Source organism: Plectropomus leopardus, chromosome 9 (assembly GCF_026936395.1).
Source record: "Plectropomus leopardus strain MGB_pleo_1.0 chromosome 9, ASM2693639v1, whole genome shotgun sequence".
NCBI lineage: Eukaryota > Metazoa > Chordata > Actinopteri > Perciformes > Serranidae > Plectropomus > Plectropomus leopardus.
In genome coordinates this window covers 2,925,759-2,938,063 of record NC_142184.1, presented here as the reverse complement: position 1 = coordinate 2,938,063, position 12,305 = coordinate 2,925,759, and the positions used below count along the sequence as shown (strand labels likewise).

The following is a 12,305-nucleotide window of genomic DNA, read 5'->3' as shown; positions in this document are numbered from 1 at the left end:
TTTTTAAAAAATTTTTGTTATTGTCTTGTAAATTTTTTTTTCTTTTACTAATTTCGTGCAAATTCTTGGACCATCTCTTGTTAAGCTGCTCATTGCTCTCTTTTCATGTCTTTGAAAGTAATCGAGCCAATTTGCTCAAGCTCCAGCTTCTGAGTGTGTGTGTGTGTGTGTGTGTGTGTCTGTGTGTGTGTGTACCTTGCTGGCGGCGTTGCGCGCCTGCTGTATGAGCTGTCGGATGCGGCTGATGTTCTCAGAGATGTTTGGCATCTGTGTCGAGTGATTCTGCAGTTTATCCAGCTTCTTCATGAGCAGAGGAATCGTCTCACCCAGCGCTTGCACTACGGAGAGAGTTGATTCAATAACCAGTTTGCATTTTAACAACAGTAAGAACACCATCATGCCTGATAACTGTTTTTGGGATGTTTGTGGTTGTTTCGTTTGTCCTGTGTTATCCTGTCTTATCTGAGCTCGTCTAAGTTTCTGTCTCCAGCTACTCAAATGAATACTAAATAAATAAATACATTTTGAGTTTGTATTAAACTAAAACAAGTCAAAAGGAGCAGACATTTCCCTCTGTGTAAACATCAATTTGCTTTAATAAAAAAAAAAAGTTTATTTGATATTGCGAAACTTTTTGGTCATTTTGGTATCTTTAATGTTAAACGGTAAATCGGGTTAAAATGGTGACGAGGTAAACAGTAACTCAGTTGGGATCATAGTTAAAGATTTATAATAGTAGAAATCATATGACTAAAAAGACTTCAAAATATCAAAATAGTGGAAGTCCATCAGTACTTGAAATAAGGTTTTTTGGGATGTTTCTTTGCTGATGTGTTCACAAGCTCGTACCGGTGTTGTTGGCCTCCATCAGGGCCTTGTTGATGTCATCGTTGGTGGTGTTGGTGTCTCCGTAGGTCTGCGTCCATTTGTCCAGCTGCTCTTTGATGGGACGTAGGGCATCGTTGACTTCAGTGGCCGTGGTGTTCGCCAAATCCGCAGCTCGCTTTGCCGCATCGATCTCCTGACTCACATCTGCAAATCACACAGACAGACGGATGAAAAGGTTAAAAAATAAAGAAACAAATATGTGATTCCTGTGCTTTATTCAGTGCTCATTTCTATTTATACTTCCACTTGTTTAAAGTCATGTTTTCCAGCGTCAACAATTTATTCTTGTGTGAATTTAACTCAGCATTCATCATTTTTAAACCTAGTAGGATCTTTTTTTTTTAGTATATGTTTGCCTGGGAGCCGGGCGGATGGCTGCAGGACTTTCTGTTTCTGCCGTGTTTTGCCATCAGTATCAAACAAAGTTCACGACGTGTTTTCATAGAAAGCAAAATCAGCTGAAGTTAAAGCTCTTTTTGAAATTTTTAAAGAAAACATGCTCCAATACTGCAGACCTATGGGTTTGGAAAGCATGTTTTCTTTAAAATCACCAAAAATGACATTTATCACAGACAGAAACTGACGAAACAAAAATTATTATGCACTTTTCAAATTCCCACGGTCCTTGAATGTATCATGTGTTAGTATACAGGTTTGTAAAAACAATATTATGTGAATTTTCCAAAAGATTTCAGGGTATATTTAGTTTTTCCATGACCCCTGATTCTGCGTGTGTTTGATCTGCGTACTTGAGGTGAAGTTGAGGCTGTTCTGAACCATCTCCAGGTCCTTCATCACGTTAACTTGTTTGGTTTTGGCGCCCTTCAGTCGTCTCTGAGCGTCTTCCAGCTTCGGCTTCAGTTCTGTGCAACACAAACAAAAATACTTCAACTGCTTGAACATCCAAACTGAAGTCTAAAAGACTCTACTTAAAAAACCAAAAAAGGAGAGTGGCGTGCTCAGTGTGTGTCCGGTTAACAACAGTAAAACAAGTTTCTCTGTGGTGGATTAAACGCTTCAAATAAACGGAGGCAAAAAGAGCCCGTTTACCTGCAGTGCCCTGCAGACTGAAGTCTTTGAAGTTTAGTGCAGCTAAACTCTGCGATATGGATCTTAATAAACTTCAACATCGACATCAAGCTTGATGTATGCAGACTGTAGATGACATCAGGATTTGATCCCAGGCTGTCTTTGATCGCACAACGCAGCAACGGCAATCCTCAAACCTCTCTCACTGCGATGTAGGACCGCCGCTTTAGAGCCGCGTTTCTGTCACTGTGGTCATCTGTCGTCTAAGACAGCCCAAAATTGCACAGTGTATGCTGGGCTAAAAACGTGGTGGTGTGGTCTTGTGGAGCACTCTTGTATTGGATAGAAGAAAATAGTGAAGGAAAAAAACGGTAGAAAAAAGCTTTTCGGCTCAGCTGTGCAGGATCAAAATGTTCTGACGGAGGCTGCTGTGCTGAAACACGTTGGCGTTTCTTTTCTTTCCAATTTTTTCTCTCCGATAAAAGAGTGCCTGCGGCAGCTCTAAAAGACCGCTCCACCACATTTTAGGTGAGCTGGCTCTTTTTGGCTTTATTTATTTAATGACTTTACTTTTATTTTACTTCATGAAATCTCTGAAAACTTAATCTCTCCAGTGAATCAGAATCAGAATCAGAATCAGAATCACGTTTATTGGCCAAGTTCAACAAATGAGGAACAAGGATTTTTTTCTGGGTTGGCAATGCTCACAGTACAGGGCAGGGAAATAAGTTAGGGATAAGAAAAATAGAAAAAAAGACAGACATAGACATGTAATTGTATTCACAAAAGGAAGAGATAGAGAATATATACAAAATGTACAGTATGTAATTCAAAATTAATTAATTCGAAATTATCGATGAGTGTTTACCGTTGTTGAGTTCATCGTTTAGCTCTTCGACCTCGTTTCTTAACTCCACACTGTGGTTCTTCAGACGGTCCGCGAGGTCACTGAGATCCTGGTCCTTTATGCTCTGAACACACACACACACACACACACACACACACACACACACACACACACACACACACACACACACACACACACAGACACACACACACACAGATACACACACACACACACACACACACACACACACACACACACACACACACACACACACACACACACACACACACACAGAGATCAATGTTAGCCAGACACGAACAAAGAAAGAATCCAAAGCCAGCTGTCTGAGCTGTATTTGTGCGTGCACATGTGTTCACACAGGTGAAAGAATAAAAGTGTACCTCCATTGTGTCGTTAGCCGCCTTTTCGGCCATCTTGGCGAACTCCTCGGCCTCATTAATGCTGTTGACGATCTTGTTGTAGGCCTGCGTCACATCCACAAACCCGTCCTTCTTTGCTGTTTCAACCAAACTGCAAAAAACCCAAACGACATCACTTACATCTTCTCTTTACTCGTGTGTATTATTTACTTATGTGTATTGTGTGTATTGTGTACTTCCCTCAGGGAGACGTTACAGAGCCATCATTGCTACACGCTCGCTCTCCTCCCAACATCCAAAGCTTTTAAATAAACAACCAGCTAAACTCTAAGGTTGTCTTTTTAAGCACCCTCTCAGTTTTCTTATGTTGCATTTTATTTATTCATTTTATCATTTTTACTGGTTTTACTTGTGCTGTTCTTATGCATTTATCAAAGTACTGTATTGTTTTTTATTATTGTTGTGGAAACAATATTTTCACTCATGTCTTTACCTCTTGTCGTGCAATAACTGTATTCAGGGGCTGATGCAATGGCACTGCACTGGTGCTATACTTGTGTCGGTATTGATATATGTTTTTATCCTTTGTTTGTTTGTTTTTGTTTGTTTGTTTGTCTCTCCGTTGTGTCAGCTGGATGTGCATTTCTGTCTGGAGCGTGATGTGATCGCAGTTTATGTGTGGCATTGTCGCCCAAAACATATTTCCCACCAGAGACGACACATCTTTTCTTGTCTTGTCTCATTTACCTGATGAGTTTTGTCACCACGGCAACAACTAATCTAACAGATTAATAAACTTTAAGTAGCGAAGCCGCTAACTCACTGTGTCAGGTTCATGGCTGCCTCGTTCAGCTGCTCGGCGTGTCTCTCTGCTTTCTCCACCAGAGATTTTTTGGAGTCTGGCCAAGCAAACTGCTGCACTTTGTTTGCCAACTCAGTCCGGGCGCCGTCCAGCCGCGCCGCAAGCCGCTCGTACTCCTGAGAAAGACGTATGACGTGTTAAGAGACACAAACAGTGTTTGATTCCAGATTCGGATCTTTGTAAAATGTCCTCACAGCACCATCTTTTGTCTCTGCAACATCAATGAAGACAAAATGCCAAAAAGTATTATTTTTATTGTCATTATTCATTTTACTTTCTTTGGGAATGTGTGACTGTATGAGGGGATATAGATTTGTACTTTGATGTAAATGTTTTGACATGCGTGAAACTTTAATAAAATTAAAAAAAAAAAAGATACAGCCCTCTACAGAAACGTCAATGGGGAATATGTTTTTATTTTTTTGGTAATTGTCCGCTGTAACTGGTAACACAGATTTTGTCACGTGTTTATTTACCAGTGGAAACATTTCCTGAGGCAATGCAGAGCCTCCCTGCAGACTGTATTAGTCATTTATCATATTATTTATTTATTTTAAATGTACGTTTTTGATTGTTCTTACCTCTTTGGAGTCGTGCAGTGTGGAAATGGCATCGTTGACCTGCGCTACATCATCCACAGCCATTTGCAAATGGTCGTTCACTTCCTTGTGCTTCATCATCAGGTCGTCCATCCTCCTCTGTGTTAAAAAATAAAGTTTTAATATCACTTTTGGTCACTGGGCTTTTCTCCTCTCTGACTGTTGTTCTTGGTTTCTCACCTGGTTGTCCTCCAGGTTTTTCTCGTTGACGTTGTTGATCTCCGCGGCTCTGGCGGTGTTGTTCACGGCTTCGTTCAGGGCGTCTCGGAGATCCATCATTTCAGAGTGGAAGCGGGACAGGCGGTCTCTGATGGCTTTGGCCAAGTCGCTGTTGTCTCCCTGACGACCGGCCAGCTCCTTGTTAACACGATCCAACACTAGAGGAGGACAGAAACTTGATTAAATTATATTACTGCATTATTTAAACATTCCTCAGAAATAAAACTTTTTTTTTGAAAGCAAGATGTTTTTCTCGTATCTTGTCTCGAATGCTCTTGACCATTTGTAAAATTTTCTCTTACCTAAGAGCAAAGCAAAATTAAGGAAAACGTTGGTGAATCCCAAAAATCAGTGCTGTCAGTGTCTGTTGTTTTTTGATAAGGGATACATGCTGTTATGCGTATTGATAGATCACACTCTGATCTTTGCAGCCACTTGAAATAAGACACTCTCCCTTCGTAAAAACTCAAACTAATAATGTGTTTGTCTCTAACTTACATTTCTGCGCCTCTGCCCTCTCCCTGTCTGCCATTTTCTTCTGGCCCACGCAGCTCCTGAGCCTCATCTCCCTCAGCATGGCCTGCACCTCCCTCATCATCCTCTCCCTCTGCTCGCCGTCCTGCTCCGCCTCGGTGTTGTTCTGCAGCGACCGGTTCGCCATCAGCATGATATCTGTGGAAAGCATTACAACAAAAAGTATAAATCATTAAGTCTGCAGTCGACAATCCTCTTTTCAGAAGGTGGATCGTCAAAAATGCTTTTTCCGATGTACAGACAGTATAATGTTCAGATAAAGCTTTAAACATTTGAAACATCAGAAATGTGGACTTTCTGTAGAGCTTGACTCATTTTGACAGAAATAAATTAAAAGATGGATTAAGTATAAGAGAAAAATGATATGATAAAAATTTGATATTATGATGAATGAATGAATGAATGAATGAATGAATGAAATGATCCTCTCAGGCCTCTTATCTGTGAAACTGAGTTTAAGACATATTTAAGACTTTTTTAGGACCTGCAGACACCCTGCTGTTAGCCTGTGGAACACTTCTGATGAAAAACACGTTTTCTCCACTGGCTTTTAAAATCTCTCCAAAGTGTAAACTTTTAAATTCAGCAGACTGCTTTACTTTACTTTTTTTTCTTTTTTCTGATATGTTTTTAATTTTAGGTTTAAGAAACAAAACTGACATTAACTTTATTTTAGTTGTGAAAATATTAAATTTTTGTATCGTCAATATTCTATTCAACTGAATTCTGTCCAAACATCCGATAATATTGGTGATGCAGCAACTGGTGCAATTATTGATTTAAATGACTAGTTTGTATTATGTTAGATTTTGAATGGACCAGTTGTCCTCTGTCCTACCGTTTAAGTCCATGGTGATGTTGTTGATGAAGGACAGCAGGTCTTGCGCCCTCTGGTGTGTGTTAGTGGTGCTGTTCCGCAGGCCGTCGACCCTGCCGCTCATCACTGACGCCTGAAAACATCACAAAACCACGACAGAGACATCCACAATATCTTCATTTTAATGCTGATTACAGTATTTTCAGTATAAAGCTTCTAAATATATATTATATATATATATAGATATATATATATCTAAAATAATATTGTGCCAAATTAAATATGAATATGAAAAGTCAAACTTCGATAGATATAAGTGAATTTATCCTTTACTTAAACATTTTAAACGATAGTGTCTTGGAGAATTTTTGTCATAATATATAACTGTATAATAATAAAAACAATATCATCATGTAGACATTTATAGAGCATTTATAAGCTCCAACAACTGAATTTGTCTCTGAACGTGGCACAATGTGTCTTCACTGTGCCACATTTAAGCTTTTCTAAATAAAGATTTAGTGAATTCAGATTGCACAGATGTGTACGTGTGTGTGTGTGTGTGTGTGTGTGTGTGTGTGTGTGTGTGTGAACAAACCTTGTCCTGCAGTTCATCAATGTCGTCATTGATATTCATGATCTCAGCATCCAGCATGTCGGCTCGATTCCTGCTGTCATCCAGTGTACTGTTGTAGTTCTCTATGGCGCGCTGGAATTATGGGAAAATGAGTTTATGTTAAAGTGTATGAAATATGACACCAACAGTTCAGCAGCTCCTTTGAGCCACATCGTGTGTGTGTGTGTGTGTGTGTGTGTGTGTGTGTGTATGGACTCACAGCGATGTCCTCCACAGACTTGTTGAGACCCCTGAGCTGAGCCCAGGCCATGGAGCTGGCGTTCAGACTGCTCAGCTGAGCGGCGACCGAGCGGAAGTTGTCGTTCATTTTGTCCAAATCCTCCAACAGGACGATGACACAGTTGTCGCACGCTGCAAGAAAAACAAACACATAAGACACACACTTAATGTGTAAAAATGTGATTTCACAATCAAGATTTAAAAATATTATACGTAAATATTATTTTCTACTTTTATTGAGTTTGTTTTTTTAACCAACATCAGTCCTAAAAATAAATAGATTTTAAATAAATATTATTTTCTGAATATTAACCCTTTAAATGTCAGAGTTTTGTCATGATACCACTATGTTTTTTAGACTTATTGTAGGAGCTGAGCTGGAAATTACAAGATTATATAAAGATAAATAATGTTGCCATAATGTATGTCATATGCATGAACACAGCCAAAATGATCAAAAAATAAAGAATGAAAAAGCTCGTAAAATGTGTCAAACAGTCCCTAAGGGTTATGCAGGATTTAACACTGTCTGAGAAATGTTTTCTCTATTTTTTTTAGCAGTTGTTTGAGTGTTTGTGTTACTTACGTTCACAGTGCATGCCGTGCTCGTGCTCCACAGGTACGTTGTGGTCATCTAAGCAGATGTCGCACTGTTTTCCCGTCATGCCGTCCGGACAGCGGCACTCTCCTGTGCGGGGGTCACAGCGGCCTCCTTTACAGTCGCACCCTGGAGGGAAGATGGTGTCAAATAAAAAAGTGGGTTTGATTTTATTAGAACCATTTCACAGCCAAAAATCTACCAAATAAAAGCAGCCACAGTGAAAGTTATAGCTATGACTCATCCTGCACCACAAGCTACTGCAGCTACTGTCATCTATGCAGCTGTTTATATTACTGACACTTTAAAACTCTGATCAGGTTTTCAGCATCCTTTCTGAAGAGCTTTAAGTGTTCACACTGTAGTAAAAAAAACCTGAACAACAACAGCATGAAAGAGGTGATCAGAGCAGACGATGAGTTTGGTGAGCGTATATGTGCGTATGTGTATTTATATACATGTAGGAGTGTATGTACGTGTATGTATACATATATATTTGTATAAATATATAGAGATTTTATCTTATATTACCTTTAACTACTGTATTTCCTTTTCTAAATATATTTTCAGGTTTAAAAAGAAAAAAAACAACAATTGATTCCCTGTATGTTACGTTATGCATTCACTCACTCTTGCACCCGTTGGGTCCGTAGTCCCAGAATCCAGGAGCGCACTGTTTGCAGTTGGGCCCGTTGACTCCGGGCTGACAGGCGCACTGACCGCTCTGAGGGTCGCACGGCTGGACGAGAGCTGCGGAGGCGTCGCAGTCGCACTGACGGCAGCCGGAGCACGAGTCGAAGCCAAACGAGCCGTCCTGAGAGGAGAAACAGATTCAGAAAAAAGTGACTTTCGGTAAAGAGGACAGAGTTTTGGATTGTTTTGTTTGTTTAAAGTTTAATCTGAAAAGAGAAGAGAGAAGACCATTTGGAGACAGCTTTAGAGACTGTGAAATTTAGAGAAAAAAACAAAAATAAAACAAAAACGTGTACAGCTCTTACATCACAGCGATCACAGTGCGGTCCGGTGACTCCGGGTTTGCAGCGACACTGTCCAGTGCGAGGGTCACATGACTCGGTGCCACATGGAGAGCAATTACACTCTGTGTTACAACAGAAAACAAAAAACATTTTAACTGGCTGATACAACTTATGACAGAGTTTTAGGGCCAGAGGCGGCCAGCCAAGGAGGCTGCCTGTGCTCTCGCCTGTTTTATAGCTGGCTGGCAATGTGTGTATTTCAGTAATATAACAGTCCTTTTTCTCGTGAAAAATACAACTTTATTCTACTAAAATTACGACTTTTTCCCTTGTAAAATTACACCTTTTTTCTTGTAATATTCCAACTTTTTTTTGTCAAAACATTCAGACTTTTTTTGTCATAATATTCAGACTTTTCTCTCAAAATTACAACATTATTCTTGTAACATTATGACTTTATTCTCAAAATCTCACTTTTTTTTTTCTTTAACATGGCCCGAATCCTCCGTCTTAATGCAAAAAATTAAATAAAATAAAAAATAAAGCTATTTAGGGTTAGTGTAATAGCTTCCAGTTTCTTTTTTTAATTGAAGCTTTGCCTGCAAATTTCTGCGGCCTAATTAGATGAAATGTGCGCACTGCTGCCTCTCATGCACTCAGTTTGAACTCACTGGTGCAGTTTTTGGCAATGATGGCGTCGCCGTAGTAACCAGGAGCGCAGATGTCACAGTGCGGCCCGGCCGTGTTGTGCATGCAGCTGAGACACTCGCCGGTCAGCGGGTGACAGTCGGTGAACAGCATGTTGGGGTCGGTGTTGTCATGACAATGGCACAGCTGGCACCTGCTGCCCAGCACCATGGGGTTGCCGTAGTAACCAGGGGCACACCTGAATTAAGAAACTCATTATTAATTAACACGTTTGGGCAACAGGTTTAACTACATTTTTGGCCACTTTTACAAAAAATAACATTTTGTCATATTTGCTGAAAGTGTCACAGTGTGAGATTCTGTAACTGTTTCACAAATTTTAGTGTTTGTTTAGCTGTAAATCTGAAAACAGCGATCCTTAACCAACCACCACACTGTAAATGATATTAAAAATCTTGATGTGAACTAACTTATAAATATCCAGGAAAGATAAAAAGCAAAGTTTAAATCTCTGAACTCTCTTTAATTTGAAGATTTTATGAAGTTTGTCAGTATTGTCATGTTATCAAATCAGAATCTATTACAGAGGTAGTTACAAAAAGTAAAAGTAGCACAAAACAACAACAAAAAAAGTGAAAAATAAATTAAAAAAACAAAAATTCTATAAATTACAATGACATGAGTAAAAAAAGTCATAAATACATAATTAGTTAAATAATTAAATAATGAATTAATTTAAATAATAATAATATAGGGAAATTTTACTAATTGTCCTTTAACATTAGTCTCCAGTCAACTAACAGATAAGAACAAACTGTGAAAAAAGGACAGACATAAAATATAAGATTTATAAATATATTTTCTGATGAGCACTTTAACAAAACCACATTGTGTTGAGGAGGTTTGTTTACCTCTCGCAGTTTGGTCCGGCGTAACCCGGCATACACAGACACTGCATCCTGTCGCCTTTCGGCACACAACCTTCTGCAAAGCTACATGAAAAGACAAAAAAAATCACTTATTAATATTATGACGTAAAATGAAATGGCATAAAGTGATTAAAAGTAAAGAGAAAGGCTGGAAAAAGAGATTAAACTGAACTGACTTGTTTGATGGGACCCTCAGTGGACAGGGACAACTGGAGCAGGACACCGCCTGTCCATCAAGACTGTTGTTGCCGAGGAAACCACCCTGGCATGTCTCACAGTGGTCTCCTGCTGTGTTGTGCTGGCAGTTCTGATGGAAAGAAAAATAATCACAACTATAAACTATGCCAAAGAAATTCATCAATAAGGAAGGATTTAATGTTGTAAATTCTCACCAAACAGATTCCAGATCCGTCCAGACACTGGTCAGAGTGTCCGTTACAGTTACAGGGGACACATTTGCCCAGAAACAGGCCGATAGTGTCTCTGTAGTAACCCGGAGCACATTTCTATAGAGAGACACATTAAGTTCAGAATGAAGACAATTTTTAATAATTTGAATTTAATTTGGATTGGTCTTTTTTTTCTGTTAAATGCTAGAAAAACGTTGTTTTTTTTAAAAATTTAGTTAATTAATTTAGTTTATACTAAATTAATTGTTAGGACAAAAAAATATATACAGCAATTTACAATGGCATAATTAAAAAAAATAAATAAATAAATAAAAAAAACAGTAAAAACTCACATTTAAGAAGCTGGGACCAGAGAATAATTTAAACATTTCAAAATTAACCAAATAAAAAATCTAATAAATAAATAAAACAAAATAAAAATTAATTGAGTGTGTGGCTCAAATGTACAGTATATCTGCTTGACAGTATTATTGTCACTAAATTCCTGTTGATTGTATAACCATGTTTTAAAAAGCATTTTTCTACAACACAAAATATATTTCATCAAATTTTTTCCAAAGAGGTTTTATTGACAAAAACATCCTCACACTGTAGCTAACTTTGAATAGCTTTAGATCCAAAAATGTACCTGAAACAGGTGGAACCACAAACAGAATCTCTACTAAAACTAATCATTTTAAAATAAATATTGATAACTTCACAGTCAACTGAACAACCTGATGTGTCCCTCACCTGACACGAGTCTCCCAGGTAATTGGCGGGACACATGCAGATCTCCACGTTGTTGGCATGGCGACCGGCAGGCATGCTCTCGGCGCCCTCCAGCACAGCGGCGCGCAGCGACACGGAGTGGGCCGACTGGGAGTGCAGGGCTCGGATCTGCAGGGACTCCAGAGCGACCAGGACCATCATCAGCTCCTCACGAGACACCGAGTTACCGGTCTGAGCGTGACGGAAACTCCCCTGTGAGGAAAGAGAGGACATGTTACATGGACAAAGTCTCACAATTTATGGGACAGAAAAAAAGCAAAAACAACACAATAAGAAAAATGATGAGAAGTAAATAAATACATAAACAAATGACAAATATAAATAAATTATTTTGAGCCTGAAACATCAACACATTTCTTTTATAGTTAGTTACATTCTATTAAAACTTTGGACAAATTTGGAAATAAAATCGGTATCAAATATGTTATTTTTTATTTCAACAGCAATGTTTATTTATTGAATTTTATGATAAATCTCACGATCCTGCTCAGTAAACTTTAGATACACAAATCCAAATCCTCTCCCGGTTTAAAGTTTTTTGATAGATTTTTTTAATGCAGTCTCTGAAACATGTAAATGACAAGAGAAGTCTATTATAGCCTGTTCCTACCGACAAGCACACATCCGATGCAGTTTTGCAGAATTTCTGTTAAATCTCTGTCGTATGAGGGAAAAGGAACAACGTGATAGAGAATGAATAAAATGTTCCAGGGACTAGGAGAGACGCTGGCATTTTACCATCATCTGAAGGGTCTTTTGCATTATATATCAATTAATATTTCATACAAGCTGCTCCAGGTGGCAGCTTGAGATCACCTGGGATCACCTAATAGCAAAATCTTTACAATTAATAACTTTGGCGGCCTTGTTTCCATCTTCGGAAAAAAAAGGATCTGCCTCCGGAGATCAGCATTAAAAAGCACGACAAATACATTTGGAAA

At 38.7% G+C, this 12,305-nt stretch overlaps 1 protein-coding gene across 2 annotated transcripts in view; it reads right to left on the bottom strand.

Annotated features, from left to right (window-relative positions):
- Positions 1-12,305, bottom strand: part of lama5 (laminin, alpha 5) — a 115,233-nt gene that overhangs the window by 16,295 nt on the left and 86,633 nt on the right. For both annotated transcript variants that reach the window (XM_088081685.1, XM_088081684.1), the window contains exons 41-60: positions 11,326-11,556; positions 10,576-10,689; positions 10,360-10,490; positions 10,166-10,246; positions 9,278-9,492; positions 8,628-8,728; positions 8,260-8,443; positions 7,618-7,758; positions 7,012-7,163; positions 6,774-6,884; positions 6,197-6,308; positions 5,323-5,496; positions 4,786-4,982; positions 4,588-4,704; positions 3,968-4,122; positions 3,166-3,295; positions 2,786-2,888; positions 1,638-1,751; positions 850-1,032; positions 196-338 (exon numbers count right to left, since the gene is read on the bottom strand). In XM_088081685.1, the coding sequence (XP_087937811.1) occupies positions 196-338; positions 850-1,032; positions 1,638-1,751; positions 2,786-2,888; positions 3,166-3,295; positions 3,968-4,122; positions 4,588-4,704; positions 4,786-4,982; positions 5,323-5,496; positions 6,197-6,308; positions 6,774-6,884; positions 7,012-7,163; positions 7,618-7,758; positions 8,260-8,443; positions 8,628-8,728; positions 9,278-9,492; positions 10,166-10,246; positions 10,360-10,490; positions 10,576-10,689; positions 11,326-11,556 (2,889 nt within the window). The remainder of the gene's footprint in view (positions 1-195; positions 339-849; positions 1,033-1,637; positions 1,752-2,785; positions 2,889-3,165; positions 3,296-3,967; positions 4,123-4,587; positions 4,705-4,785; positions 4,983-5,322; positions 5,497-6,196; positions 6,309-6,773; positions 6,885-7,011; positions 7,164-7,617; positions 7,759-8,259; positions 8,444-8,627; positions 8,729-9,277; positions 9,493-10,165; positions 10,247-10,359; positions 10,491-10,575; positions 10,690-11,325; positions 11,557-12,305) is intronic.